This window comes from Limanda limanda, chromosome 14, assembly GCF_963576545.1.
Source record: "Limanda limanda chromosome 14, fLimLim1.1, whole genome shotgun sequence".
In the NCBI taxonomy this organism is placed as follows: Eukaryota; Metazoa; Chordata; class Actinopteri; order Pleuronectiformes; family Pleuronectidae; genus Limanda; species Limanda limanda.
Genome location: NC_083649.1, coordinates 15,119,437 through 15,145,746, shown reverse-complemented (window position 1 = coordinate 15,145,746; position 26,310 = coordinate 15,119,437). Strand labels below are relative to the sequence as shown.

Genomic DNA, 26,310 nt, shown 5'->3' with positions numbered 1-26,310 from the left:
GAACACCCCCTCCTCTCTCTTTCTCTCTCTCTCTCCCTCCCTCACTCTCTCTCATCAGCTGCCGCGATATTTTCCAGCTCTGGAGCCTCAGCCGCGCAGCTCGATCGATTCGCATTGATTGTCCCTGACGAGCTGCTCCACTTTCTAGCCAATGTCAGCCAGTCTGCGATCGGGAAGGAGAGAAATGAAGGAAAATCTCTGCCGCCCTGGTGGTGTCATTTCCACACACTTAGGTTGGCCGCCTGCCAGCAGACAGGGGCGGCCCGAAGAGGTGGACTGGACTCTGGGGCTGAGGAGAAGGAGGAGGAGGAGGAGCAGGAGGAGCAGGAGGAGCAGGGAGAGGAAGAGGGGGCTGCTCCCTGAAGTAAGAACAGACAATAAACAACACAAACCATTAACACACTATATACGTATACAATGGAACAATATTGCACATTAATTAAATCATTATTTGTATTGTTATTATTATGATGATGATGATGATGATGATGATGATGATGATGATGGTGATGATGATGATGATGATGATGGTGATGATGATGATGATGATGATGATGATGATGATGATGATGAGTAGTAGTATTATGATTAGTAGTAGTAGTAGTAGTAGTAGTAGTAGTAATAGTAGTAGTAGCAGCCATATTGTGCGCAGAGGTGGCATTAAAATTGATTATCATAAATACAATGAAATAGAAAAATAGAAAATAATATATAGGCTAAAATGTAAACATAATATATAGTGTAACCGTATTGCACATAGATCATTAAAAATAATGATAATGATTATAACGATAGGGTCGTAAAAGCACAAAATGAATAAACGCAATACAAACACAAGACAATATGAAAAATAGAAAATAAAACGTGCAATGTAGAGAGAGTATATATTTTATTGTATTGCACATTAATGGAATTGATATGAATGATGATGATATTCAAGATTGTTATAATGATAACAACACTGAGTAAAGTGATAAATAAGTAAACAAAGGAAAATACTCTGTACCATGTAATCAAAACATTTTCAATGTTACAGTATTGCTTATGTATGAAATTGACAATAATAAGAATAAGACTAATCACCGCCCACGTGACAAAGATTTCCCTCCTTAAAAAAACATATTCTGCATATTTCAACATTTCAGAGAAATCTTCTTTGTACGAGCCATCATATATATTTTCGGTTGTTCAAACAACCTTAATGTCACATATAAATAAAAAACATTTCAGCCAGAGCATAATTTTAATCAAAGATATCCCACACAGACAGAGCACACTCTCCTCGTGTCAGCTCACAGTTTAACACTGACACCTCTCTCTCTCTCTCTCTCTCTCTCTCTCTCTCTCTCTCTCTCTCTCTCTCTCTCTCTCTCTCTCTCTCTCTCTCTCGCTCTCTCTCCCTCTCTCTCTCTCTCGCTCTCTCTCTATCGATCGCTCTTTCTCTCTCTTTCTCTCTCTCTCTCTCGCTCCTTCTGGCCTCAGCTGCTGAGAGAGAGAGAGAGAGAGAGAGAGAGAGAGAGAACACACACGACCACTGAAAGTCCACTTCGGTTTTTCCGCGACGCTCCAAAAATCCATGATCTGTGTTTGCATGTTCCTGTGAGCGAGCGGGGATGTAGAGGTGGGATCGCGAGCACCGAGGAAGCTGGGGGAACCCACGCGTTCAGCCTCCGAGAAAGTACGCTTTTCCCAAAATAACTGACTGGTGAATAATTTTTTTCTTCTTCCCACATTTTGTCATTAACGGACAGCCACTCTGTGGGATTGTGTTTCCGGAGAATAAGCTTGTTTCCCCCCCTTTTCCCATTCCACCCTCTTGGTGTTTTTTTGTCACCATTCTGCACGGCAGGCTGAGAGACGGACCGCTCGGACTGAGGGAGCCCCCCCTCCTCCTCCTCCGCCCCGGATCGGCTTGGGTAGGTGCGAGTCAAAATGGGCCAGTGTGGGGCAAAATATGTAGATAACATGGGAGAGAGAGAGAGAGAGAGAGAGAGAGAGAGAGAGAGAGAGAGAGAGAGATGTGGGAGAGAAGGGGTGAGGGTGGTGGGAGGGCGATCATAGTTTGTTGAAGTCTGCTGAAAGTTGGGGATGTCATCTTCTTGTAGATGTAGGATCAAGTGGGGGGGTCCGGGGCTCCTGTGTGTGTGTGTGTGTGTGTGGATACAGATCCTCCAATGTGCGGCTGCAGACCATATGCTGCTCCTGCAGGAAGGCGACCACCGCTGAGCCTTCGATCAGACAGACCCTCACTCTTAATAACTCTCATTATAATTACACTAACAAAGCCGGATACCTCTAAGCACGGAGGTTGGACGGATTATAACGCGTGTGGGTGAAACGGATATTTGTAGAAGCTGCTCTCGGTTTTTTTCAGGAACAATCTTCATTCCGTCTTTATTTCATTCAAGTGTCCAGCGGCGCGGATCCGGATCCGGACCCGGAGCCAGGAATCAGCTGCTCGGTAATAATAATAATGCGCACTGAACTTGATGGAGCGGGTTTAATGAGAGAGACGATCAGCGGGGTCACGTCTGCATCTGACAACACATCACCCTCTCTGATCGTGACGCTAATTGAAAACTTTTATTTGAATCCGCCGTCTTGCAGACATTTAGTAAACAGATTTTCCACGCGCGTAAAAACGAAAATTAATTTGAGTTTCAAAAATCCAAATTTCATATTTGTGCCGATTTTTCTGCAATCTCTCTTCATCTTTTTGTAATGACAAAGTTCCCAGGTAGCGCGTTCACCGTGCTTTACCCGGTGATTCACCATTTACTCCCCCCCTCGCGACCCTCCAGCAGTCTCCTGCCGCTGCCCCGACTCCTCCATATGTCCGTGAATTACCTAAGTCTCAGTGGGAAAGGCGCAGCTCCATTTCTCCAACTTTTTTCCCGTGCGCACAGTCTAATAAGGGGGGGCGGGGGGGGCGGCAGGTTGTGGACAATGGATGAAGCCTCGAGTCCATTGTGTCACCACGCGTTTTAACTTCCTCTGCGCTTGTGCGTCTGCGTGTGCGTGTGCACGTCAGTCGACAGGCGGTGGGAGGAACTGGGAGGAACTGGGTGAAATGGGTTCGATGAGTCCGCAGTCAGACCTCCTGTCTCTCCAGGTGGAGTCAGTCAGCTGCTCCGCGCCAGACAACACAACACACAACCCTGCAGGACATTAACACAACGCTGCTCCATCACAATTCTGCACACACACCACCGTGATCACCTGGCACCTGCGCGTGCACTGACGTCAGCGAAGGGGAACTTATTCCAGAGTTGTGCTCGTGACCGACACAACGGACACACATTTATTTCTAACGCTTGTGATAGTTTTCCAAATGGAAACTTTAAGCTTGACTGGTTTAAAAGAGATGAACTGTCAGACTTGATCTGTGATTTCAATTAGAGGGCAAATTGTTAGTTTAATTAAAAATGTAAATAATTCAGGGTTGAAAGTAAATGTTCCATAGAGAGTCGTTGCTCACTGCTGTGGTTTCACTGAACTCATAAGTGACCCGAGCAGGTGATATGAGGCCATGTCAATGTGAATTATGAGTGTGTTTGTGAGTGTGTTTGTGAGTGTGTTTGTGTGTGTGTTTGTGTGTGTGTACTCATTTAAGACCTTTCCCAGTACAAACACTGATCTTGTCGGGACCAGCAGACCCTATGGGGACCATAGCACGTTTCTTATAAGGCAAACAGAATGTCTGAGTTCCTTGTTAAGATAAGGGCTGAATTGTAGTTTGAATTGTAGGTTGAGGTTAGGCAGGAACTGGTGGTGGTATATTCTAGGGATAAGGTTTGAGTTTGGCTGCACACAACGTATGTCCAGTTAAGGATAGCTCCGGAAATGAGTTTGATTATAGGCCTATAATCCCAGAACAACACACACAGGCTCTAAATGCATTCCCCCATCACCTATTGATCAAACTAGTCGACGACTGAACCAACCATTCATCCATGAGTGTGGTCACTGTGTTGTGGACGGACACGCTTCTGTCTGTTGCGTCTCAGCACAATATGGCATCTGTGGAGAAAAAAATCATGTTTAAAAGATGTATAGCTGTTCAAGGTTAACTGTTAAAAGTTTGGAACTATTACAAGCTGAGAGCTGCTAATGAACAACACATGAGCTGTTCATGCTCATACATGCATACTGACAAAACTCACTGTGGCTGTTTGGAGCCGCTCATCCATTTTTTGGTCTACAAGACTTTTGGCGATTTAAACTTTAATATTTAATTTAATATTCCACATTAAATGAAGACCTCTGTTTGACTCGTCTGCACCATATTTAACAAACACTCACACACACACTGAACCTCTTACATGTGAATACCTTTATTAGAAAAAAATCTTATTTGCTTTCTTACAGAGTTTTAGAAGATTGATATCGCATGAGCATAAAGCATAAAGCGAGATGCTTGTGGAGAAGATCATTCACTATACATTTATATGTACTGGACTATTTCTTGGCCAGTACCAGTAACTTCCTGCAGTCTCCACTGGTTGCACAGCAACCGGCCCTGACCAATAAAGAGTTTTGCACTTAACCCCAGTTAAATGGTGAATTGTTGGTTTTGGACCAGATTAAACAAACAGGACAGAACATGTGAGCTTCAGAGTTGCTAGTAGGTAGATTAAGTACATTTTTAGGGGTTATATTTTGGAAGTTCCTCCTGACATTTTCTGGAACTCTTCCCGCCAATACCCCAGTAAAATGTAATGTTTTCTAATATGCGACGGATACAAAACTGAAAAAAACAAACAAAAGAATATCTCAGGATGAAAACGAGGAGCGATACACGTAGAAGACACAGACTAAGATGTAATCTTGGAAACCAGATTCAACAGCTTTTGGTGATAGGGACTGACGCCGGTGTCACAAACACATGATTTCCGCAGCGGAATTTATTGGTCATGTCCTCCCTCCTGCATGCTCTAACCAGATGCCCCCCCTCGCCTGAATGATCCGGATGTTTTTCTGTTGTTCTGAACGCGTCTGATATGTGAAAAGCAAACTCTGGAAAGTGCCCCCACCCTATTTTCCCAACATTTTCCAGAGTTAACATTTTTGAAAACAGCATATGTTAAGCAAAGCAGGTCCGCCCCCGATCCTTGTTTCATATTCAACTCACAGACATGAGTGGTGTTGATATTTTTTGATCTAATTCTTGGCAAGACAGCGAATTACAGCGTTTGCCAAAATGTTGAACTGTACCTTTGAGTGTCTGTCTCTGGGCACTGACACTGAGCTACAAGTGTTATAAAAGATATTAGATTTAAACAATCTACATGCCAGGGTGCAAATAACGACTTTTGCATGTCATTAACCTGTTTCAATTTTTTTTATATAAACTGTATAATCACTGACACAGCTGCCACAGTACACGTGAAGGGAGATTCCATGATGAAAACTTAACCACAAATTAATTTCTATACATGACATCTGTTTTCCATATTAACCCTAATGGTTGGAAATTCTCATTGAGATTCTCATGTTCTGCAGATCAGCTGCTGCTGACTAAGTGTCCACAGAGTGACATCACTCAGCTGAGTCAACAAAACATGCTCCAATTAATGTCAAGTCTCCCTATAAGCGTCTTTACTGAATGAACGGCAACATTTATAATCACGTTAAAAGCAATGTAGGCTTGTCAATATTTTTACAGACGAATTTATTGACCATAAAAACTGGACGGATTCTCCACCAAAACAAAACCGATTCAGATTTGTCTTTAATGGCAATCAGGCATCAGAGAAGCATCTCACAGTGATAGAGATGGGAAGTGCTGCTGCAGATCTGTCCACCAATTATTTGGATCTGCTCCGTGCCGCTCAGGCCACACCTCTGCTCAGCCTTCACACGGTTGTTGGGCCATAGTGATCATCGGGACCATTTATATGCAGATATCCGTCCCCACCTTAATCCTGTGCAGCAGGTTTAGTGCAGATAGGTTTACAAGAAACAAGATATTTGCTTCTTTATTTTGATTGGTGCGAGGTATGTGCCGATATGAGAAACCAGAGGTGTGAGACTTTAATGAGAACCACGGCATTAATTCTATAACATAACTGGAAAGTGAGTAAAACACAGTTAAATGATCAAACAGCACCAATTATCTTTTATCAGCAGTATTCCGCCAGTGGCCCTCGGAGTAACAGAGGCAGTTGCGGTTTAGGAGACAGTTCATATAAGGACATAAACCTCTTCTGTAGGATGATGGGAAGGGATCTGAGGGGCCTCAAAGTTGGAAGTGGAGGGGGGTGATCAGTCAAAGACTCCTGGGTGACGATGAGGAAACGAGTGTTACTGATAGGTCAGCGGGACGAACTGCAGATGTGCACACACAGAGCCGAGGAATGTGATTATGGAGTTTTAAAAAAAGGGAGCCCTTTTTTCCATTGGTTACACTGTGTGGTAGACCAAACCTACCTGTGTGGTGGGGTGCACACGTTTTAGCTACAGTGTAAACACAACCTGTAAACAACCTTATGGTTATTATTCCAGATTAGTACCTTTAATACAATTTTTACCTTCGAAAACATGACAATGAAGGTTATGTTTTCATCCCTGTACATTTGTTTGTTTGTCATTAAGATTACGTAAAAACAACTGAATAGATTTCCATGAAATTTAGTGGATGTGGTACAAGTCAGTGAGGAACCCATTAAATATTGGTGCATACGGATCAGGGGCAGGTGCAGGAATCTTTCTCTTTTTTGTCTTCACCTCTAATGCCAAAATTAGTGGGTATTCATGGAATTTTTAATTGCAGTGCAATCTAGCAAATTCAATCCAGTGTTTCATCTTGCATGATACAGAGAAATAAATCCGTGTTGCACATTGTTCTCATGATTTAAAGCAAGTTCAATGTGCGTCAGGATGTTGCTCCGATAAAGGTGCAGTGTCAGCGTCTAGACTGTCAAAATAAAGATTAAAAAACTGAAATTAGCACGTTCACCCAGGTGTCGTGTTTCCGTCACTGTCGATCGTAGCCGGAGCCGATACAAACCTGTGTGGGAGTGAATTCCTTTTGTGTCCATTCCCATCGTAGACAAAAGACAGATGTGATTGGGTGTTAGTGGGTTTTTTGACCAGTGAAAACAGGCCGTTACCAGATAGTGTTTTTTCACGATTTTTATTGATTCCTCAGAGAATAATGCATGGAAAAAAATAAAATAATTTAACTGATATCTATGAATGTGTGAAATTGGGGTCAGCTCGAATTTAAGGGGACTGTTTGGACTTGGTGGAGAAATGGGCTCAATTTAGTGCAAATCTAGTTTCTTTTTGGTATTTCTGTCTGGCAACAAAATGTTGTTGATGCATGAAACTTGGCCAAAAAACAACTTATATCAACACTGTCTAGCTAGCACTACTTGCTAATCAATAAAAATATGTTCATTTATTTCTGTCTTGAAAATCATAGGCAGGCGTTTGGCCATTATATTGTCCTAACCCTGATTTCTGTTGTCACATTTGTTAGGTGAATTATAGCAGGGAGGGTGTCTTGTCGAAAGGATGTGTTCGGTTCCTGTGAAAATAAAACCCACCTGAAGAGCTTACACAAAAGTTACTGTCTTTTATATGAATGGGACAATTATTTATTCTACTGAGGAAACAAAAAAACAGTGTGTCACCGCATGATTGTCACACAGTAGGTGCTGCTGGGACTGATGCGAAGCTCGTCATGGAAACCATCGTGCTGTCAGGAGTGAGAAAACTGTGGGGTTGTCATTGGGTGGTCTTATGTCAGGCTGGTGGGGAAATGGTGTCCTTGTTGAATTATTGTATCTCAGCTGATCAGTGGTATTTACATCCACCATGGAGGTTATGTTGTTGTCTGCGTTTTTCTGTTATTTAGCAGGATTACACAAAAAACACAACTGAATAGATTTCTACGGATGTGGTGTGGTTCAGGAAAGAACCCATGTAACTGGTAGCAGATCCAAATCACAGGGCAGATCCAGACATTTTCTTTCACTGATTCCCCATAGGGAATAATTCATGGATCTTGAAGGGAAAAAAATCAGGCACATTTAAGGAACTGGTATCTATGAGTGGGAGAAATGTGTTGCAGCTTGATTGAATGTAAGGTGACTGTTGGGTCTTGGGGGAGTAATGTGCTCTCTCAGTGCCCCTCTAGTTTTGAAACGGTTTTCACGAGCGGCGATTGCCAACTTTGACACTTTGTAGCTGATTTGAGAACTAATTTATTCCATCTATTGATAATGTGCCACCTCATTAATTATGGGGACTATTCAAGTCTTTTAGCACATTTACAGTATCTGGATCATTGATGAAGCAGTTGGATCAGAGCTGGATATTCTCCCAGGCCACGATTAATCAAGAAATAATGTTGTACAAGCAGCTTCTCAGATTTACTTTTCTCAATGCACGGCTGCCAAAGACTTCAGTTAACCTCTCACTAAAAAGGCAACCTCAACAACACTTAAGTATTCATAGTTGAGAACTGAATGTATCACACTTTTTAGGTCCAATATTAAATAAAACAATACAAATCCCTGTGTATGAGTCTGATGATTTGCAGTGCTGTGATGCATTCATCCACAAAGGAGCAGAGATGCAGTGAGTGATGAGATGCTTTTGGGAAACCGGACCCTGGTCAGTGCTGTAGCGGGAGAAACTGAAACTATGGGGCTGAGGGGCTGCGGAGCTGGCTCTGGTTCACTGGCGCCACATCCCCCTGAGCTGGTGAGAATGTGGGGGCTGTGCTCTTGCCTTTGAAGCTTTACCTCCCACTAATTCTGGCCTTCCAATTTCCACACACTGCACAGACACCCCCCCACCACCACCATCCTCTTCCCCTCCCGCTCCCTTTGTTTTCCTTATAAGGACTGGCCCGGCCATTTCCTCAGCTTTTCTGTGGGAGGTGGAATGCTTGTTTGTGAACACGGACAGGTCAGGAGAACAGCAGCATAGTTTTTTGTCCATAGATGAGCAGTCACAGGAATCTTAGGCTAAAGGCCTGATGGATGCATGCAACTCTTTCCAGTGGAGACTCTGCTACTATGAGCCTGGCGAATCCTCTACATAAGTCTCACCACTCCACTAAATCAAGAATAGAACCAAGAAATATTGTGCTACAGGTTCGGTCAAAATAGTTCAACAGAAAATCAAAGAAAAGCAGCCTCCTTGGTTCTGTTTCTGGATCATTGGGTCTGCTAGTGGATCAAGGGACATTTAATATCTCACATTCTTTATCACAAAGGTATACATTCAGATCAATGAGCATATTATTCACTGTCAATAAGTACAACAAATCTTACTAAAATACGGTCATGTATATGTCTTTGGTCTAAGTTCAAAGTTATTATAATTTATTTTATAAGTCAGATGTTTGATGTTTTTCAGCCTGGATCAGGATGTTGGTTTTGTCTTGTTGATCAATTGAGGGATGCTCAAGTGACATGGAAGTCATGTGACATCTGACACCTTCATTAACTCTCTGAATCCTTTTGAGTTGGACAAGGTCTATTTACCCTTGTGAAGTGTGGAAACTTTTTAATGATATGACATTTTTACTTGGCTTTTATTCATGCATTAATTGAAAATGATAATATATTAATCTCATCCTCACAACTTGTTTCTAATGTCTAGGATAGTAGTATAATTCATGTTGACCCGCAATTGAACAAAAATGGAAAATGTTTGTCTTGAGCCTTTCAGTGTTTTGGTGAGGTGATCATTGATGGTAAACTAACACTCTTCTCTCCCTTGTGTTAAGTTTGCAGACGACCCATGGAAGAACGTGGATGAGGGCTGAGCTGTAGTGCGGGCTGAAGGCTCCGGGGCCTGCCTGTTGGCTGGTTGGTTGGTTGGTCCATTGAAGTGAGGCACCACTCTCACCAGGACACAGAACGGGCCGAGGAAAGGTCTCTGCTCCCCCTCCTCGCTCACCCCTGCCCCCTTTCCACCCTCACCCCCAACCCAGGCACGTACGCTCTGGACCATGACTACCAGGCTGTCGGAGGGGGGCCGGACAGAGGACCTGGAGCGAGGGAGCTGCAAGCAGGACTCTCCTGTTATTGAGCGCAGGAACCGCAGTGGCATCCTCAGTGAGCCACTCAGTAAGAGCCTTAAGAACTCCCGTACCCTCTCCCAGTACAAAGCAGTCTCTTCTGCCACCAGCAATGGACACAGGGACAATACTGAGAGTAAGCGCCATTCGGCCAAGCCTCAGCCACCCCCGCAACCCCAGCCCACTGTCTCTGCACTCACACAAGCCAAGTTGGACCGAACCCTAGAACAGGTTCTAGAGGGACAGAATGGCCTGCTGCACTTTGCCCAGGCAGCAGCACTGTTAAAGCGGGCCGGTATGGAGCACATGCTCCTGCCCGGGGGCATGGGAGTGGGAGTTGGCGGCGGAGACGCAGGCTCGGGGGGTAGCGACTTGGAGGGTACGTCTGTCACGGACGCCGTAGGTGGTCCTGTTGACTTCCCATATGGAGTAGGGGGTGGCTTCCCCTTCAACCCGGGGCTTTTCATCATGACGCCGGCTGGAGTGTTTCTGGCAGACAGCGCTCTACACATGGCCAGCCTGGCCGAGTACCCAGCGCAGAGCGAGCTGGCCTCTGCTATCAACTCCGGTAAAAAGAAGCGAAAACGTTGCGGCATGTGCCCACCTTGCCGCCGGCGGATAAACTGCGACCAGTGCAGCAGCTGCCGGAATCGCAAAACAGGCCACCAGATCTGCAAGTTTCGCAAATGTGAGGAACTGAAGAAAAAACCATCTGCTGCTCTGGAGGTAAGAGGGTCGTGGTTACAATGAACTTTTTTGAGCCTACTTAAGGGCTGTTCAATAATAGGTTTAAAGGCTTTGATCACTAAAGTTACCAACAATATTTAGGGGCCTTAACCTTGGCTCTGCATAAAAACCAGACAGAGAAACTATAAGATTGTCATCTTGAAACCTAAAATTTTGAGTTGATCAACAAAACATTGGAAATCTGTTTAAAAAGTAAAGAATTGTGGACGTCACAATGATATTTCAGTTTCACACCTGAAAATACAAAAATATTGTTTGGTTCACACTTGAATGTCCTTCCCCTTTAAGGGATATAGTGCAGGGGGGCTTTTTGGTGGGATGACGGCTCCACAAGCCGGGACATGACAGGTGGTGAGGAGTGCGGTGGGCATGTGCAGTGTAAGCATTCACCATGGGGTCTCTCTAATCTCTCCACAATGACCACACCGTCACCACGGCCATGTCTTTCTGTCAGAAGACTTTTAGCAAACACACAAGGTTGTTTCTGTTTTCCAGACAGAGACACACAATACCTAGTTCAGAGGAGCATTTTGTGTTTGGTCACATGTGCATCCTCCTTGTGCTTACTTGAGCATATGTTGATTGTACAGAAATGTCTGTATATGCAAGGTGGCGGTTATCGTGAATATGTGTACAGTATGTGTTTGTGTGTAAGTGCACATGCGTGGGTATGGGTATGTTTGTGCATATAACAAGGCCCATCTGGCCACAGAGCTGTCATCTGGAGCACCAGGTGTCAGTGTGGCACATGCGCCCTCCTTTTCGCTGCCGCTGTCCTTCTCTCCGCCGACGCTCCGGCTCATCGAAACGGCCCTCCCAACTTCCTGTCTGTTACCGCCATCGCACCCGGTGGCCTAACTAACCCCGGCTGTGGCGACAGAACGACCAATCATGGAATCAATTCCAGCAGATGTTCCATCTCAAAGGAAATAAAAAATGTTGGGATCAATGGATAACGGTGTCACTTTGGCTTTACTTAATAAATTGATAGATGTATAACATGGTTTGAACGTGAACCAGCAGAGAGGCCTCTGGTCTCATTGACTCAATGAGGATCTGTTAAAAGGCTTTACTTCTTTCTCTTTCTGATGATGATGGAGGGTGACAGCTTGGCCTCTTGTTTGTGGGCTGAAAGTTTTGTTGCTCAATCCCCATGTGTTGACTTTGTTCATCCACAGTGCAATGCTCCTTAAAGGGATAGTTTGCTTATGCAAGAATTTTGAGTAAAATTTTTTTTACGAAAAGCGCCAAGCAAAATGAGGATCAATCTGTCAGGTGTGTATTGAGTGGTAATCGTTTAGACTTTTAAGACAAGAATTATACACTTGAATATTGCTCTTGGAAGCGTTTATTGTACTAGAGGAGAAACAAGTGTCCATTAGTTGATCAGATGTTTGACAGAAAAGAGATTGGCAGTTATGTTGATAGTTTTAATAATTTAATGCCAAATATTGTGATTACACATCTCAAAGACACATTTCCTGTTTTTCTTTGTGACATTTCATTGTACACCTGCTTGAACAAAACAAGGCATTTAAAGAAATTGTGTTCGGCTCTGTGAAGCTGTGACGGGCATTTTCTTTTACAAAAAAAAAAAAAAAACGTTTCACAAACTAAATGATTGATCAAAAATTAATTGGTAGATTAATCAATAATGAAAATAACTGTTAGTTGTAGCCCTGCGGCACCGTACAGAGACTAGTGGAAAGCAGTTAGCCGCCTCAAACATAGAGAGGAACAGATCTATAACACTTGAATGTGAAAATTTGGAAAATACTGGGCGACAATCAATCGTGTTCATGATTTATGTTTTTTTTGTTGTATTCTTCAACTGCAAATTGTGGAGAGGCTTTGTTTGTCTCTGCTGATGATTCACCACCACGGCGAGATGTGTCATCCTGTGATGTAGGTGGTACGTCTCAACGTCTGTAACAAAGAGGAATTCAATCTTAATTTATGAGTTGTAACTGATGTTGGCGGAGCCGGTTATTCTGATACCAGTCGTTCACACCAGCGGTGCCAAACCCAAACGGCTGTGAATATTCATGACGGTTGATATAGGTCATCATGTTGCTTGTAACGTCACAGTCTGCTGATGAACGGAACTCCGGGGTAGCATAAACCTGCCAGGCCTCCGAGCACCAAGTATAATAGCAGTCTGATTATTGACTTTAGTAATTGCATGGGCTGTAATTACCTTGCACACGTGTTTTTCTTACTCCTGACATTTGAGAAGATCTACTTCTAAAATCCACCCGCTCATTTATTTAATGTGTCTGTCAAGCAATTTCCTCTTTTTCAGACCAGGAATGAGACGGCACACCTCTGCTGGCAATTCAATTTCACATTTACATAGTGTAACAATATTAGAGTAATGGCAATTGTTAAAGGATAATATCTGGGGTTTGAAAAGTTTGCAGCTGGAGTGTGGGCAAGACTTCTCTACCAAATCATTCCTGGGTGACATTAGTGTAGCTGTCAGACACAAACTGTGAAAACCCTTTTTTCAGACTTAAAAGTTACCTGAACTGGTCTGTGAGACAACGGAATAAACTATTTATGATTGTGTTTCACTGGGCAGACAGGTGGACTGTTACACTACAGCCGATCTGTGCATTCAAACAGAAATGAATGTGAATGAATGAGCGGTCTCTTTAATTCACAAAACAACAAGCGTTTTGTTGGCATTCAATAGATGAAATATTACATTGTGTCAACCATGATGGAGTCAGTGCTTTGTGAGAGGTGTGAACATTGTGCAGTGGCACAGATGTACTGAAGGTCGGGAGATACGGGAAAGGCACGAGACGTTTACACCTGAGTGTGAAACTCCTGCACGTTTACTCATTCAGAAAGCACGAGCTAAACTTCATCTCCTAACGTCTGACAACCTGACGACAAGAAGTAAAGTCTTTGTGACAAAATAATCCTGATACTGTTCCTCTGACGTTTCCTCATAAACCTAATGGACCCATGCTCCATGCAGAATACTGTGGTGTACATAGTATACTTCAACAGGGACATCGAGCAGCTGATCATGTATGAATTTCAACACAGCTGACAAAATGTGAAAATACACCTGAGCTGTTTTCAGAAAAATGTCCAAGTTTGACATTTGTGTTGGCATCTCTGTATATGGCTTCCCTTTAGTTTTTTCTGTTTTGCATCCGTCACGCGTTAAAGACATCACATCATCAATTGCTTCCTGTGAATACCGCAGACATTTTCCTGCTTTGTTCTCACATGGCCTCACTCACATTTAAGTAGCTGGGCTGGCAGGAAAAGTTCCGGGAAATGTCCATTCTCACACACAGCCCCTTTTCAAGAACCTTTCAGGAAAATGTTGGGACTCCAGTGCACGTCTGAAAGCTGCTCTGGATGGTAAATGGGCTTAAACTACAAAACAAGCCCATCATCATTCAGTCAGGATTCCATCAAGTTTGTCTGTAATCTGTTGCGTGATTTGCTGGACCACCACAGTGTCAACTCCTTTCCTTTGTACAGAGCTCGGACTTTGTTATTAAGTCAACAGCTCTTGTTCAGCAGGTGATTAGATCACAGAATGCAGCCTGCGCCGCGCCGCCAGCCAGCGTGATGTCATCGCTACGAGCTAAATGTCACGCCGACGAGATTCATGGAGGATGTGCTGCGTCCAGAGAGAAAGTGGCGAGCGGAGAGTCAGCAGTAAATCCCTAAATGCCGATATTGAGTAGATGATTTGAGGTAATCGATTACAGTGTATAGCTTTATCGCCTTTAAACAAGAGCTCTGTGGGAGAAATTCCTGCTGCCCGTCGATGCCTTCAATGCATATTCAAGGGGGCAACTTGGGGCAGCACCTGAGCCAGAGGAGAAGATCCTGCCGGCTCCAGAGAGTCCACGGCGAACCGCAGCGTGCCTCAGCTGCAGCTCCAACAGCCCCTGAGTGTCACATTCCCCTTCACTCAAAGACGGGAGCCGCCAAATCCCCGTCTGCTGTGGCCGCTGCACTCAGCGTGCCGTCTCCAATGGGGCATGACGTCTTATTTAACACGTGAGTCTCGCGGTCAGTTTTGTCAGATGGGGTTTGACTGCTTTCCAGAGCGCCTCAATGTGTGTGCACGAACACGTGAACAAAGAGACTGGAAGCAGCACCCGGCCTGTGTTTCCTTTCCTTGCATTTGCATCGAGAGGTTCTGCCCGCGTGTGTTTGTCGAAGCCTGTGAGCGTAGACGCGCTGGTACACAAGTGCAGTCCAGCAGCACTGTGCTTATTTTAAGGGTGTTGACGGTTTCCATTGAAATCTCGTGGCAGCTCAAAGAAGAGCGTAAAATTGGCAAGTGAGGGGGAGTTAGCATGCTGAGGCCTTTGCCACCTCACAGCTCGGTGGCTGAAGATGTCTGGATTTATTCTGGGAAAGCTGCATTTGAGAGAAATAAGTGGGAAGGCAGCTCCTTTCTGCTCGGGCGTCTGAATAACCCTCCAGTAGTGTCAGTCTCAACGCGGAGCGAGGGAAGGAGAGTCAGGATTAGGAAGTTGGAGTCGTACCTTGTTTTTACTCGTATGTCAGTGTTTTACAATCGGGGCATACCGTACATGCTGGTGGGCGATTTTTTAAAATTTTTAAGACATGAGCTGTGTTTTTGTCGTCTTCTACATATGTGTATTTTGTGGTTTTATGATAAATATATCTGGTTGTGTCAAGGCCGTGCATTTGCAAGCACCTGATCATACTATTGTTGTTGATGAGGGTCCACTTTGCCAGTGCCAGACGCTGATATGGGAGCATCATATTCCCTCGCGGTCTTTCCTGCCTCCCAGACACCATACACCAGACAGTCAGGACAGAGGAGCCTCATGCAAACTGACAGGCATGCAGACTGACACTGAGACACATGGATGTGTGGGAGAGTTGCCGGGCAGACGCAGGGACAAGGTGGAGGGGACAGGGGAGGCTAAGGGAAGACGGACAGAGGAAGAAAGCAGGGAGCCAGCTGAGGTGCTGCACTGTGTACTGATCTGTGGAGTGAGCGAATCGCTCGTCACTGAAATAGAGACAGTGGTATTATCTGGAAAAATAAATCAGGCTAAATTAAGATTGTGTCATTTGCATGCCAAAAAAAGAGTATTTCAGTGACCCGATTTCAACTTTTAAATGTGGTCTTTTAACTGCTATTAAAACCGTCATTAAATAAAAGCTTGACATTTAAATATTGTTTACTTCAACCAAATTAGCCCAGATTTAACCTTGATACCCAAATCTAATTGCTGGTTGTGTATTGAAGGTTGTGTCTGGTTCACACAACATGATTCTCGGTCTGATTTTCCAGTCGCTGACAAATCGTGTAACTCGCCCAGATAGGAGGTAAATCGCCAAGCAAATCTATGTGTGAACTCTTCGAAGACACGACTCAACCTCACCGACGTGTAGGATCCTCTAACCAGATTTCGAGCCAGCTAAAAATCTTGAGGGTTCTAAAGCCAATCAGAGCGCAGGACAGGGAGTTAAGACACTGGTGAGTTTCTCCCGGTGAAAGATCATGTAGTGTGTGACCCCCTGTCACCACTCTGGTGTAGTAGGAACCTGCGACTCCTGATCACAAGACAGCAAGATCTGTGCTGTGACCCGCGCAGCGACCCGACAAGTTTGAAAGTCACAAAGTTAAAACTTTGCACGAGTGTTAAAGGTTTGGATTACTAGCTGCATTATTTTGCACCATTCAGTCAACATTTCTAGCACTGTCTCCATTTATAACTAGTGACCACAATTACTAATTAGTAATTAGTTACCTCCATCGCGTGTGTTTTCACTGGACGGATTTTCATGAAAGTTAGTGGAAGGATTTGTTCTGAGTCAGGAAAAAATCTTTTAAATTGAGATCTGGATCAGGGGGCAAATCCAGGAATTTCCTTCTTTTTGTTCTTTAACATTGATTAGTTGTTCGCCATAAAAATATCTGCAACTACTAAGATAATCGACTAAGTAATTTTTTTATAGCTACATATCCTCTCAGATGTATAGTCCTTTGACTACATATTAAATTAAGTGAAATATCTGTACAAAACAAGCCAAATGATAACATCCCATCCCTGTCACATCTGAAAAACAGTTATTTTACATTTAAAAGGCTTTCTATCGATTCATGAAGAAATACTCAGACTAAAATAATTATTAGTTGCAGGTCCATTTACACCACTGACCTGGACTTGTATGATTACCTCATAAATGTCTAATGGCTTGAACTAATTGATCAGATTGTGTGTGTGTCTGTGTGTCTGTGTGTCAGTGTGTGTGAGCTCCTGCTCTTGCTCTGAGATAAGTGTATGGGTCCAGTAAGAGGACTGGTATCAGTGTATTTACATATCAATCATAATCGACTCAGGAGAGCAGGCTTAGCAGAAAGCTTCACCCCTTCAGCCACATAAACACTGAGTGTTTCTGCCAACTAGAGGTCACTGGTGTTTTGATTCGCTTGTTTTCCCTCCTGCTTCTTAATGCAGCAGACAGTGTTACAGCCCACATACAATACTCAGTATGTGGAGATGCTTTGTGTACATTGTGTCAGTGTGTGTTTTAGTATTATTTTTTTCTTTCCTGTGGGTGTCCATAAGGGAATCCTCAAAAATTGTTGATGATAAAGCCATGAAAACAATAACCAGACTGTTCAGCGGTGCCCTGGGGCAAAAAGCTGAATTCATGATGGCTTAAACTGGCTATCAGGAATTTGCATCTGCAACATCTAACAGCGCTCGCCGCGCTCTGAAAGCCCCATTGTACACGATGGTGATTTAACTCGCTTAAGAAGCAGTTAGTCTGGAAAAGCACAGGATGTTTTGTGGAATGTGACACAGAGATTGTTTGAGCAACGCTAAGACAAATGCCTGGTTTGCAGGAAGGAAAAAACCCCCACATCCATCGATTGCAGTGATTGGCCCCTTCACACCCACAGATCCCATCTGTTTGAACCTGTGCAATCAGTGCAGGCGAACGCAGGGTATTTCCGTTCCTGAGCTGCTGCAATTTTTCCATTGATTGCACATGTTCGATATTGAGGGAAAAAAACAGCATTTACAGTTCAACCGGGGGACGTGTTGATTCTCCTTCCCACGCATTACGTCACGGTCAGTGCGGCCTTTTTCCAGATTTTTGACATCTGTGGCCGGCCGGCGCCAGATGTTGCTGTCCTCTGACTGTCTCCTGAACAGCTGAGTGCCGCTGCAGAAAGGTCAGGACGGAGACGGATGAGGGGCTAACTATACTTAACACACGGACCATAAAATGATGTCGGCAATATGCTGCTGTTAACCTCCAGGCTTGTGCTTCGTATTAATATTCATCTACAGCTTTAGTAAACTAACTTTCCAGAGAAAAACAGCTCCACAAGCACTTCCACGTTTACGTCTTTTGAGAGGCTGATATGAAATGGAGAGATGTGATGTGAACTGGCAATGAACTGCATTGTGGTACCCAGTGTCTCCGCTGTCAGATTATTCATGATTGTGTCAATTTAACAAATACAGCTCAGTGTGGGCTATATTTGACTGAGATCAACCGGAGTAATTACCCTCGTGTGAAGTCTTTTTACCCGAGCGAAAGCGTTTTATTTTTGTCAGCAGGAGTTAACTTTTTAAAATGAAAGTAAATGAAACCTGGGGAGCACGAACCCCGCTGCCACTCGGTTTCATGTCCGGATTATGAACAATGGCGCTGAAAGGAAACACTGCGCTGCTGATTCAAGGGGACGGAGGAATGGTTTAAGTGGGCTGGAAAAGTAATTAGGGCCGGTGCTGTTTCTGAGTAAACTTCTCTGAACTAGTGGGCCATTTACCTCTGACTCACCTGTTTCATACAACTCGTGATTTCACTGCAGCTGTGCAAGAGACATGAAGCACAATCACAAAGGATTTTTAACTTTACCATCTCTCTACTGTAATTACACACACATCTCTCCCTTTCAATGAGATACGATGAGTGTATTTGTGTTTGGAGTCCTCATCAACCCTCCTGCTGTCGCGCTCTCGTGGAAAAGTGAATGTGAGTCCATTGTGTACGAGACTTTTAGTTCAGCGGTCGCTGCTTGGTGTGATTTTCGGGGGTGTAGCGTGAGTGTCGGTTAACGTGCCACTGTGTGTGGAGGTGTGTGGCTGCACTTGAATACATATTGGTTTGGTGGGAGAGTGTGTGTGGGTGCATAAATGTTTCGCCGAGCTCCTCCTGCCTCGCTCCAGGCATGAGCCATGCTCACGGAAGAAGAATCCATGCTGCAGAATGGAGTTTGCAGAGGACGCCAGCCGCGCTGCCCCCCCCCCCAGGGACCCGAGTGGCTCCTCGGTGTCTCCGGATTGGCAGGCAGGGCTGCTCGCTGAGCCCTGCAGCTGCATGCATGCATGTGTGCCGCTCACTCTCGGTGCAATCAGACCCAGAGATAAGCACAGTGAGAGAGGGGCGGTGGTGGTGGTGGTGGGGGTGGTGATGGTGATGATGATGATGATGATGGGGCACGAGGGGGGGGCGGAAAACGACATCATCACTGCTGATGGTGTGGGAGAGCAACGCGTGTGGTGGTTAAATAATAAATGTGGCATATCGGGTTTTGTGTGAAGCCGGGACTGAAGCCTGTTCCTGTGGTGGTGCTGAGAGGGGGGGGGGGAGTGGGAGCTGATGGACCAGACAATGTTGGATGGAGAGATTTTAACACACTCATGTAACAGTAACACTCGTGCAGAAAGAACGCATGGAATAGAGCCAGTGCTGCATTGATTTGCTGTTGATCATTTAATTTGATTGTAAACTGGACGTTTTTATTTTGGTCCATCGAATATATTGCTTTAGTATCAACACAGTCATTATAAACACAACAACTTTATACAAGTGCTCAGCAAACGGTGGTCGATTGAATCATTTGAAAAATTGTTTTCTGTATTTAAAAAGTGGCAGTAGGGACTTTTTAACCAATGTTCAACTGTTGGTGCCTCGGGCTAAATCCACTTCACTGCATTTTTGTTTGAAAAGGCATCATCTCTGCCACAGATACACATGGCCTCCACACTAATCCGGGGTTATAGAGCTGCGATAACTGAGACGCTTGGGAAAGCTGCTGGCCCCGTTTTAGATTGAAAACTCCAGAGCCTTGTTGTAGTCTGGAAGGGCAGAAACAGAGATGTTTGGAAACAACGACACAGTCAATCACAACCGCTGGTCGATTGGGTCTCTTCGGTCACGACGTAGCCTTCGCTGATTCGTCAAGCTTATCACATGACGCCCTTCTGTAAGAACACAGCAAGCAGTGTTAGCCTCGGCTACCAATGCAGAACACAACATGGATAATCACCCTGTTGTCTTTTGCTAAAAGCCGATAAATTCTGCCTTTGACAATGATACAAGTGCTTACACCGGATGAGCCAGTACCAGGATGTAGCCTCAGTGCTCTTTAATTCAGTTGCAACAACCAGTTGAGTCGGAAATTAGCATAAAAGGGTTTTCATTCGCAGCTGACATTCTTAACTTTCTGAAGATGTCCAATGATAAACACAACCCAATAGAGATTATATCAGATTTTGATGCAAATGGAATATCGTCTTTTATTTTACTGCAAAATAAGCAATTTGAAGAGTCCATCTTTGCCTCTGGTAAAATAAGTTCTCAATATCCTTTATATTTCATACATTTAGCAATTAACTGACAATTAATCAATGATGACAATGATCATTAGTTTCAGTAGCAATAGGAGATGTAGAAACAGGAAGGCGAGATTATGTGTGTGTGTCTGAGAAGGTGTGAAGAAATTTGTATTTTGTGATTTTATTAGCAAACATTTGTGTGCTTTTCATTAACAACTCCAACTCTTCTCTTCTTCTCCTCCCTTCTCCTCTCCTCCTCTCCCTCCTTGTCCTCCGTTTCTCCAAGAAGGTGATGCTACCTACAGGAGCGGCGTTCCGGTGGTTCCAGTAGGACTCGTCCTCCTCTCCCTACCCAAAGCTCTGCCATCAAGTGCAATGCCAACTCCTGGATTGTCTCCCGGAACAGACACTGGCTTATTAAACAAACAAGCAACAAACAAAAAAACATAGGAAAAAAAAAACAGACAAAAAAACAAAAGCGAAACAGAAAAAAAAAAAATCAATCGGGTAATGGATGCACCTACTTATTCCTTGAACCAAAAATGAAGCATAAAGAAAAGCATCTATGGCAACTTTCATTCCCTTTTCTATGTTTCCCATTTTGGTACCTTTTGTCCTTTTTCCAGCAGTTTTTTTTTTTTCTTCCGTTGCTTAAACACGGAACTGTTCATTACCAGAAACAGAAATGACGGACTGAGTGTGGACAATCAACTAATTTCTGTGTTTGGTGTTAATGTTGTTCATGTGTGGAAAGATACAGTACTTGTGTAGAGAATGTAAATTTACAGCTATATTTTAAAACTAGTGGCTAATGGCAAACATTATTGTAATTCTTCACCGTTATGTTACCCTTGTCGATTTTATGACTCGTTTTTGTCCAACGGACCAGTGGTCGTCTTTGGAAAGGTTTATAAAAAATGTTGATTTGGAACTTGGATGAAATTTTGAAAAATAAAAATGTCACGTTATCGGGCAGATCTCCAGCGACCCGTCACCGGGTTGAAGACGCCGTTCACGAGAGCCGTTGCGACTAAAATCTCCTCAATCGGCCCCTCCTCTTTTCCTTTATAGTGAAACTGGCAGCCTTACGTTACTGTGGCCCTACTGAGCACGTGCCAATGCTGCTCAGGGCAATAGCACTAAGAGACAGCACTTGCTCTGAGTCAACCCTGCTGAACGCACTGAGACAAGATTACATTTGTTTTTTTTATTTCCATTTTGTTTGTTTTTTTGGTTATATTTTCATGTTGTTGTTTTTTTTTTTCCAGTTACGTTGCTGGGTAGCTACAGCTTTTAAAAATAACCAATCTTTGTATTCGTTTAGAAAATTGGACTGGTTTTGTGAATAAAAAGGAATGCATGTATTCGTGTCGAAAAATTTACAGCTCTGATGTTTGTCTATTTGTCTATTTGCATGTGTTTTTTAAAACAACTTGGTTTGATAAAAAAAAAAAAAGAAAAAGAAATATTGAGTTTAAATTTTCTATAATTCGGTTGAAACTGTTTCCTTTTCTTCCATGATTGGATGTTAAAGAGAAAAAAAATCTGAAAGATCCTCACAGGAAAGGAGCTCATTAAAAGTAAATCAGGCGGCGGTATGGATCACCGTCATGTCCTTGGTTTGACAAAGATATTTCTCTCACTGCCTATGTAATAACTTCCTATAATATAGTGGAATGACCTTGCTATGCTAAAATGTAACCAAAATTATTTAAAAGATGTTTGAATAAGAACCATTTTGATTGCGGTGTTTCTTCAAAAATGCATGAAACCTCCTGAAAAATCCTGCTAAATGTCGTTTTTTATTTTACTCAATGATTTTATTCCCTTTGTGACATTCACGCTACTCCCTGACATTTACAGCCACAACACACAAGCAGGACATCATACATAGTCATGGCTTCCTAATGGGAAGGTTTGCCATCAGAGCTACAGAGCCTATGATGAAGAAGTCTGGGTGATGTGTTTGTGTGTGTGTCTATGTTTGTGTGTGTGTGTGTTTGGGGCTGTGTTATAGAGGGTGAAGCAAAGTTTAGCTAAAGATAAGTGACAGTACCACTGAGCGTTTTTAAAAACTCTCAAAAAACTGTGGTCAGTCTCACATGGGTCTTAATGTAATTACTGATTCTAAAGCCTCAGGTCTGTGACACTAGAGTGAATTTCCATTTCCTGCAAAGTGATGATTTCCAGTGATTATTTTTTTTCCACGGCGCCATAGTCACTCTTTCATATCCAGGTGGGGAAGTGGATGCAGATTTCTGCCGCAGCCGATCTACTGAGTGTTTTTAATTAGTTTCTATCCACAGTGGAAGGCCCAGTGTGGTGGGCTTGTGCATGAGCTCGTGATCAGCTTGGCGAGCGAAGGGTTGGAGAGTGTAGCTATATACCCAGTCCCCCCCCCCAGTGACAGTGCTGGGCTAGTGCCATCGCCATGGCGATGAGGGGAGTGTGTGCATGAGTGTGTGTGTGTGAGTGTGTGAGTGTGTGTGTGTGTCTGGGGGGGTTCGGCTGAGGCCTTTCATTATTAATGTGCACCGCGGCGTCCTTACCTCCTCTGAGCCCGCACAGCTCACTGCCTGACCTGCCATCCAAGGGAGAGGGAGTGGGGAGTGGGGGGGGGGGGGGGGACTGAGATAAAGAAAGAGAAGTGAGCCAGAGAGAAAGAAAGAGACGACCAGCATACAGCGTGGAAGCAGAAACCACTGTAAAGTAGAAATACTCTCGCCCGACTCTTATTTTACGCTCACACTTGAAAAAAGAGAGAAGAAACGACTGGCGTCAGATTAAGATTTTCAGCTGTGGAGAGGAGGTTTGGGGGGGGGGGGGGTGGCTGCAGGTGAGCGTGGCTGCTGCCTGCTGAGGTGAAGCAGCCCAGGAGAGCAGTGGCGTGGAGGAAGGGGAAGGGGGGGGGGTCAGGGGGGGTCAGGTGGTGGTGGCGGCGGCGGCGGGGGGGGGGGGTTGTCTCCATGCAGAGGGGGGCACGGCTTGGTGAGCAGGCCTGTCACACTGGGAAAATCCTGGAATCTTATCACCGCCTCACAGACACTGAGCCGCACTGATCTACTCACCCTCGTTGCCAGCAGACATGCCCTCCCCCCCCCCCCTCCAAATGCCCCTGCACAGGCTGCAACCCCCCCCCTCTCCTCCTCGGCTCGGTTGCCACCTTCTTCGAAACGAGGGGAGATAGCAGGAACTGATGCAGTCCAATTGTCGAGGAGGGAGGAATGCTGCCCTGTAAAAATGTGGCCAGTGTGAAGAGAAAGAAAAACAACCCAGTGAGTTATAAGGGCCGGAGCTGACCCTGGTTTTACTGGTCGACTGTTAAATGTAAATCAACTCCCAGAGACGGACGTCATGTGACATGAGGAAAATAAAGAGACAATTTCCGAAGTGTTATGTTACCAAACAAGTTGTTGTCTAGACGGTTGAGACTCGAGTGAATGAAAATACACTTAATTGTCTATGGACCGTGAAGATGATTAGAATAGTGGGAATGTTATCAATTAAAAAGTTATTACTAAATAAGTGACATTTAGATTTATTTCTGATTATTTTTGTGATTATTTTTGTAATGCAGGAAAAAGGATGAAAAAGTTAGTTGCTTTAGCGTTCACTTTATTTTTCTCTCACTACTTGTTCTACTAGGAAGTTAAGGCTCTTATATACTTCTACGTATCCGTTTCTCGGAGAGGGCTCGATGGGGGGCGAAGAGTCTTTTTGATTTTTACTTCTCCGACCACTGTACGTCGAAAAAAATTCACCGCCAAACCCATAGGTGGCGCAACGGAAGACGAGCTCAGAGAAGCCTACCCCAATTTTGGGAAGAAGAAGTCCACGTGTGTCTGTTTATCCCTGTTAGCTTGCCTCACACACACTGAACCATGGCAACTAACAGAACTAAATAAAGTGACACCCAGCAGGTCAAGATGCTGATGTTATCGTTTCTAAGCGCAGCGGTTCCCCGGTCTTGTTTCCGAACTGTGTTGCTGTTTCCACAGCTTGAATCTGCTTGAGGCTACATGTAGCTAGCTAGCTCCTATCCCAGCTAGCTCCCCCCCCCAGCTTCCACACACAGTCAGCAGGGACTCCCGACACTAACTACTACCCAGTGTTTGCTTCTAACCTGACGGTATTATAGAAACAGTGTCATGATAGAAGTGGAATTAAAGTCGTGACGACGGGTTTTTGCACTGTTACCACCGCAGTTAGCATGGTTGCTAGCCCGCTAGCGCCGTTTTGAAAGCTCGTTATAACCGTAAGTGACCGTGCACACATGCCGTCAGTGCCCTAACGAGCCACCGTCAGCCGGACAACTCCGCTGGCTTAACACACACGTCACATTAATCGTAGAATCATAGTTGTGATTGGGTTTGATGCTACAGGGAAGGAAACAGAAAGTTTGAGGTCCGGAAATGACGTCGTAGGGAAATGACGTCGTAGGGAAATGATGTCGTTCGCGGACCAATCACAGCCAAGAGCTGTCCGTGGGCTCTCCAACATGAAGACGGACAGTTAGAAAAATCAGAGGTGTACGAAAAGCTCGGAGAGGGCGTTCCATGACGGATAGGGCGGCCTTATCTATCCGTTTTTGAAAAGACGTAAAAGCATAAATTGGCCTTTACAACAGCAAAAACAAAGAAAACAGACTTGCACAAGTTGTTGTGGAAACAACACTACAACAAAACTCTGTCCTTTTAAAATTACATGTATGTAAATCCACTTTAGTAATTTGTATATAACAGTCTTTGTAATTCAGTGGTATATGAAGAAAGATATGGATTAGGCTACAAAACCCATCGACTGCGTTATTGTAAACAGGCACGTAGATATTATTGATTTCACATATTATCTGTTCTGTGCCGAGCTCTGTTAGTGTGAACCCAGGCAGGAACACTGAACCACATTACTCCGTGCACTAATACTCCTTTAAAATAATGATCAATTCAAATTCATTCAAGTTCTGATCTCATTACTTCATGGACAAGAAAACAAACAATAACAACAGCTGTAGCGATCCTCAAGTTACATGAAATAAACTGATAGGACGCTGTCACCAAACTATAGCGTCATTGCAGTGGGGGGGATCTATGATTTTCCTAAACCAGGGGCCATAAAGGGGCCACAATTTACGCAGGGTTGCCAATTATATGTCCAACATCCATGAACGCTTCCTGATTCAGCAAGGTGCACTTTGAAGTCAATCCTTGTTTGCGGTTAGCTCTGTCACTTTGAACAAAACAACACATCACTGAATATATTTTGAAAAGTGTTTTGATCGAGCACAATGTGTTCTTCGAAAAAGCTTTGGAAATGAAGAAATCTAAATATTTACTGTAAATATTGCTAGTTAGGGACTTTTTTAAAGGTTACTGGCAGATGAGAAAGCTGGCAACTAAAGAAAGTGCAGCAGATATTTAAATGTAGTTTTTGAGCATGGTTAAACTTACTTTGACAAACTGTCTTGGTTGAGTGAGAAAATAAGACACATTTTTATGTTTTATGTGTCTATCGAAGGACCACATTTTATCTCATGAGAATAAATGCGACTTCCGCAGTTACATTAGAGCTCAACGTGCTAAATAGCTGAGTATGAATCTCACTTTGGTTATGAGTGATTAAAATGTTTACTCTTTCAGCCGCTGCCACCACCGCAGGCCACCCACACATCTCTGCACACACACGTACAGTTTACTGGATGAGAGAAGATTCCTTCAAGCTGTCAGGATATTAGTATCAATTTGTTGAACTCATGCAAACAGATATTACAATATTATTACATTAACCAATCCACTGCATCATTATTCTAAACAGCACATACAGTAGCTGACACAAAGCTCACACAAGACTAAAAGTCTTACACTTCTGAATGATCGAGAGTCAAACATTGTGCGCAAACGTTTGAATTAATACACAATCTATCTTAAC

General features: G+C 43.9%; 1 protein-coding gene across 2 annotated transcripts; it reads left to right on the top strand.

Annotated features, from left to right (window-relative positions):
- The first annotated feature begins 1,617 nt into the window (after positions 1–1,617).
- cxxc5a (CXXC finger protein 5a) lies at positions 1,618–21,763 on the top strand. 2 transcript variants are annotated; one of them, XM_061085944.1, is made up of 4 exons: positions 1,618–1,705; positions 1,850–1,916; positions 9,746–10,765; positions 20,675–21,763. In XM_061085944.1, the coding sequence occupies exons 3-4, from the start codon at positions 9,971–9,973 to the stop codon at positions 20,714–20,716; spliced, it is 837 nt and encodes a 278-aa protein (XP_060941927.1). In that variant the 5' UTR covers positions 1,618–1,705; positions 1,850–1,916; positions 9,746–9,970; the 3' UTR covers positions 20,717–21,763. The 2 variants fall into 2 exon arrangements, with proteins under 2 accessions (XP_060941927.1, XP_060941926.1); XM_061085943.1 differs by having other exon boundaries at positions 1,618–1,916.
- The last annotated feature ends 4,547 nt before the right edge of the window (positions 21,764–26,310 follow it).

Bases quoted from the DNA above. Each gene is read 5' to 3' on its own strand.
- cxxc5a (XM_061085944.1), top strand. From the start codon at position 9,971: ATGACTACCAGGCTGTCGGAGGGGGGCCGGACAGAGGACCTGGAGCGA. The intron at 10,766-20,674 runs GTAAGAGGGTCG...TTCTCCAAGAAG, and splicing joins AACCATCTGCTGCTCTGGAG to GTGATGCTACCTACAGGAGC.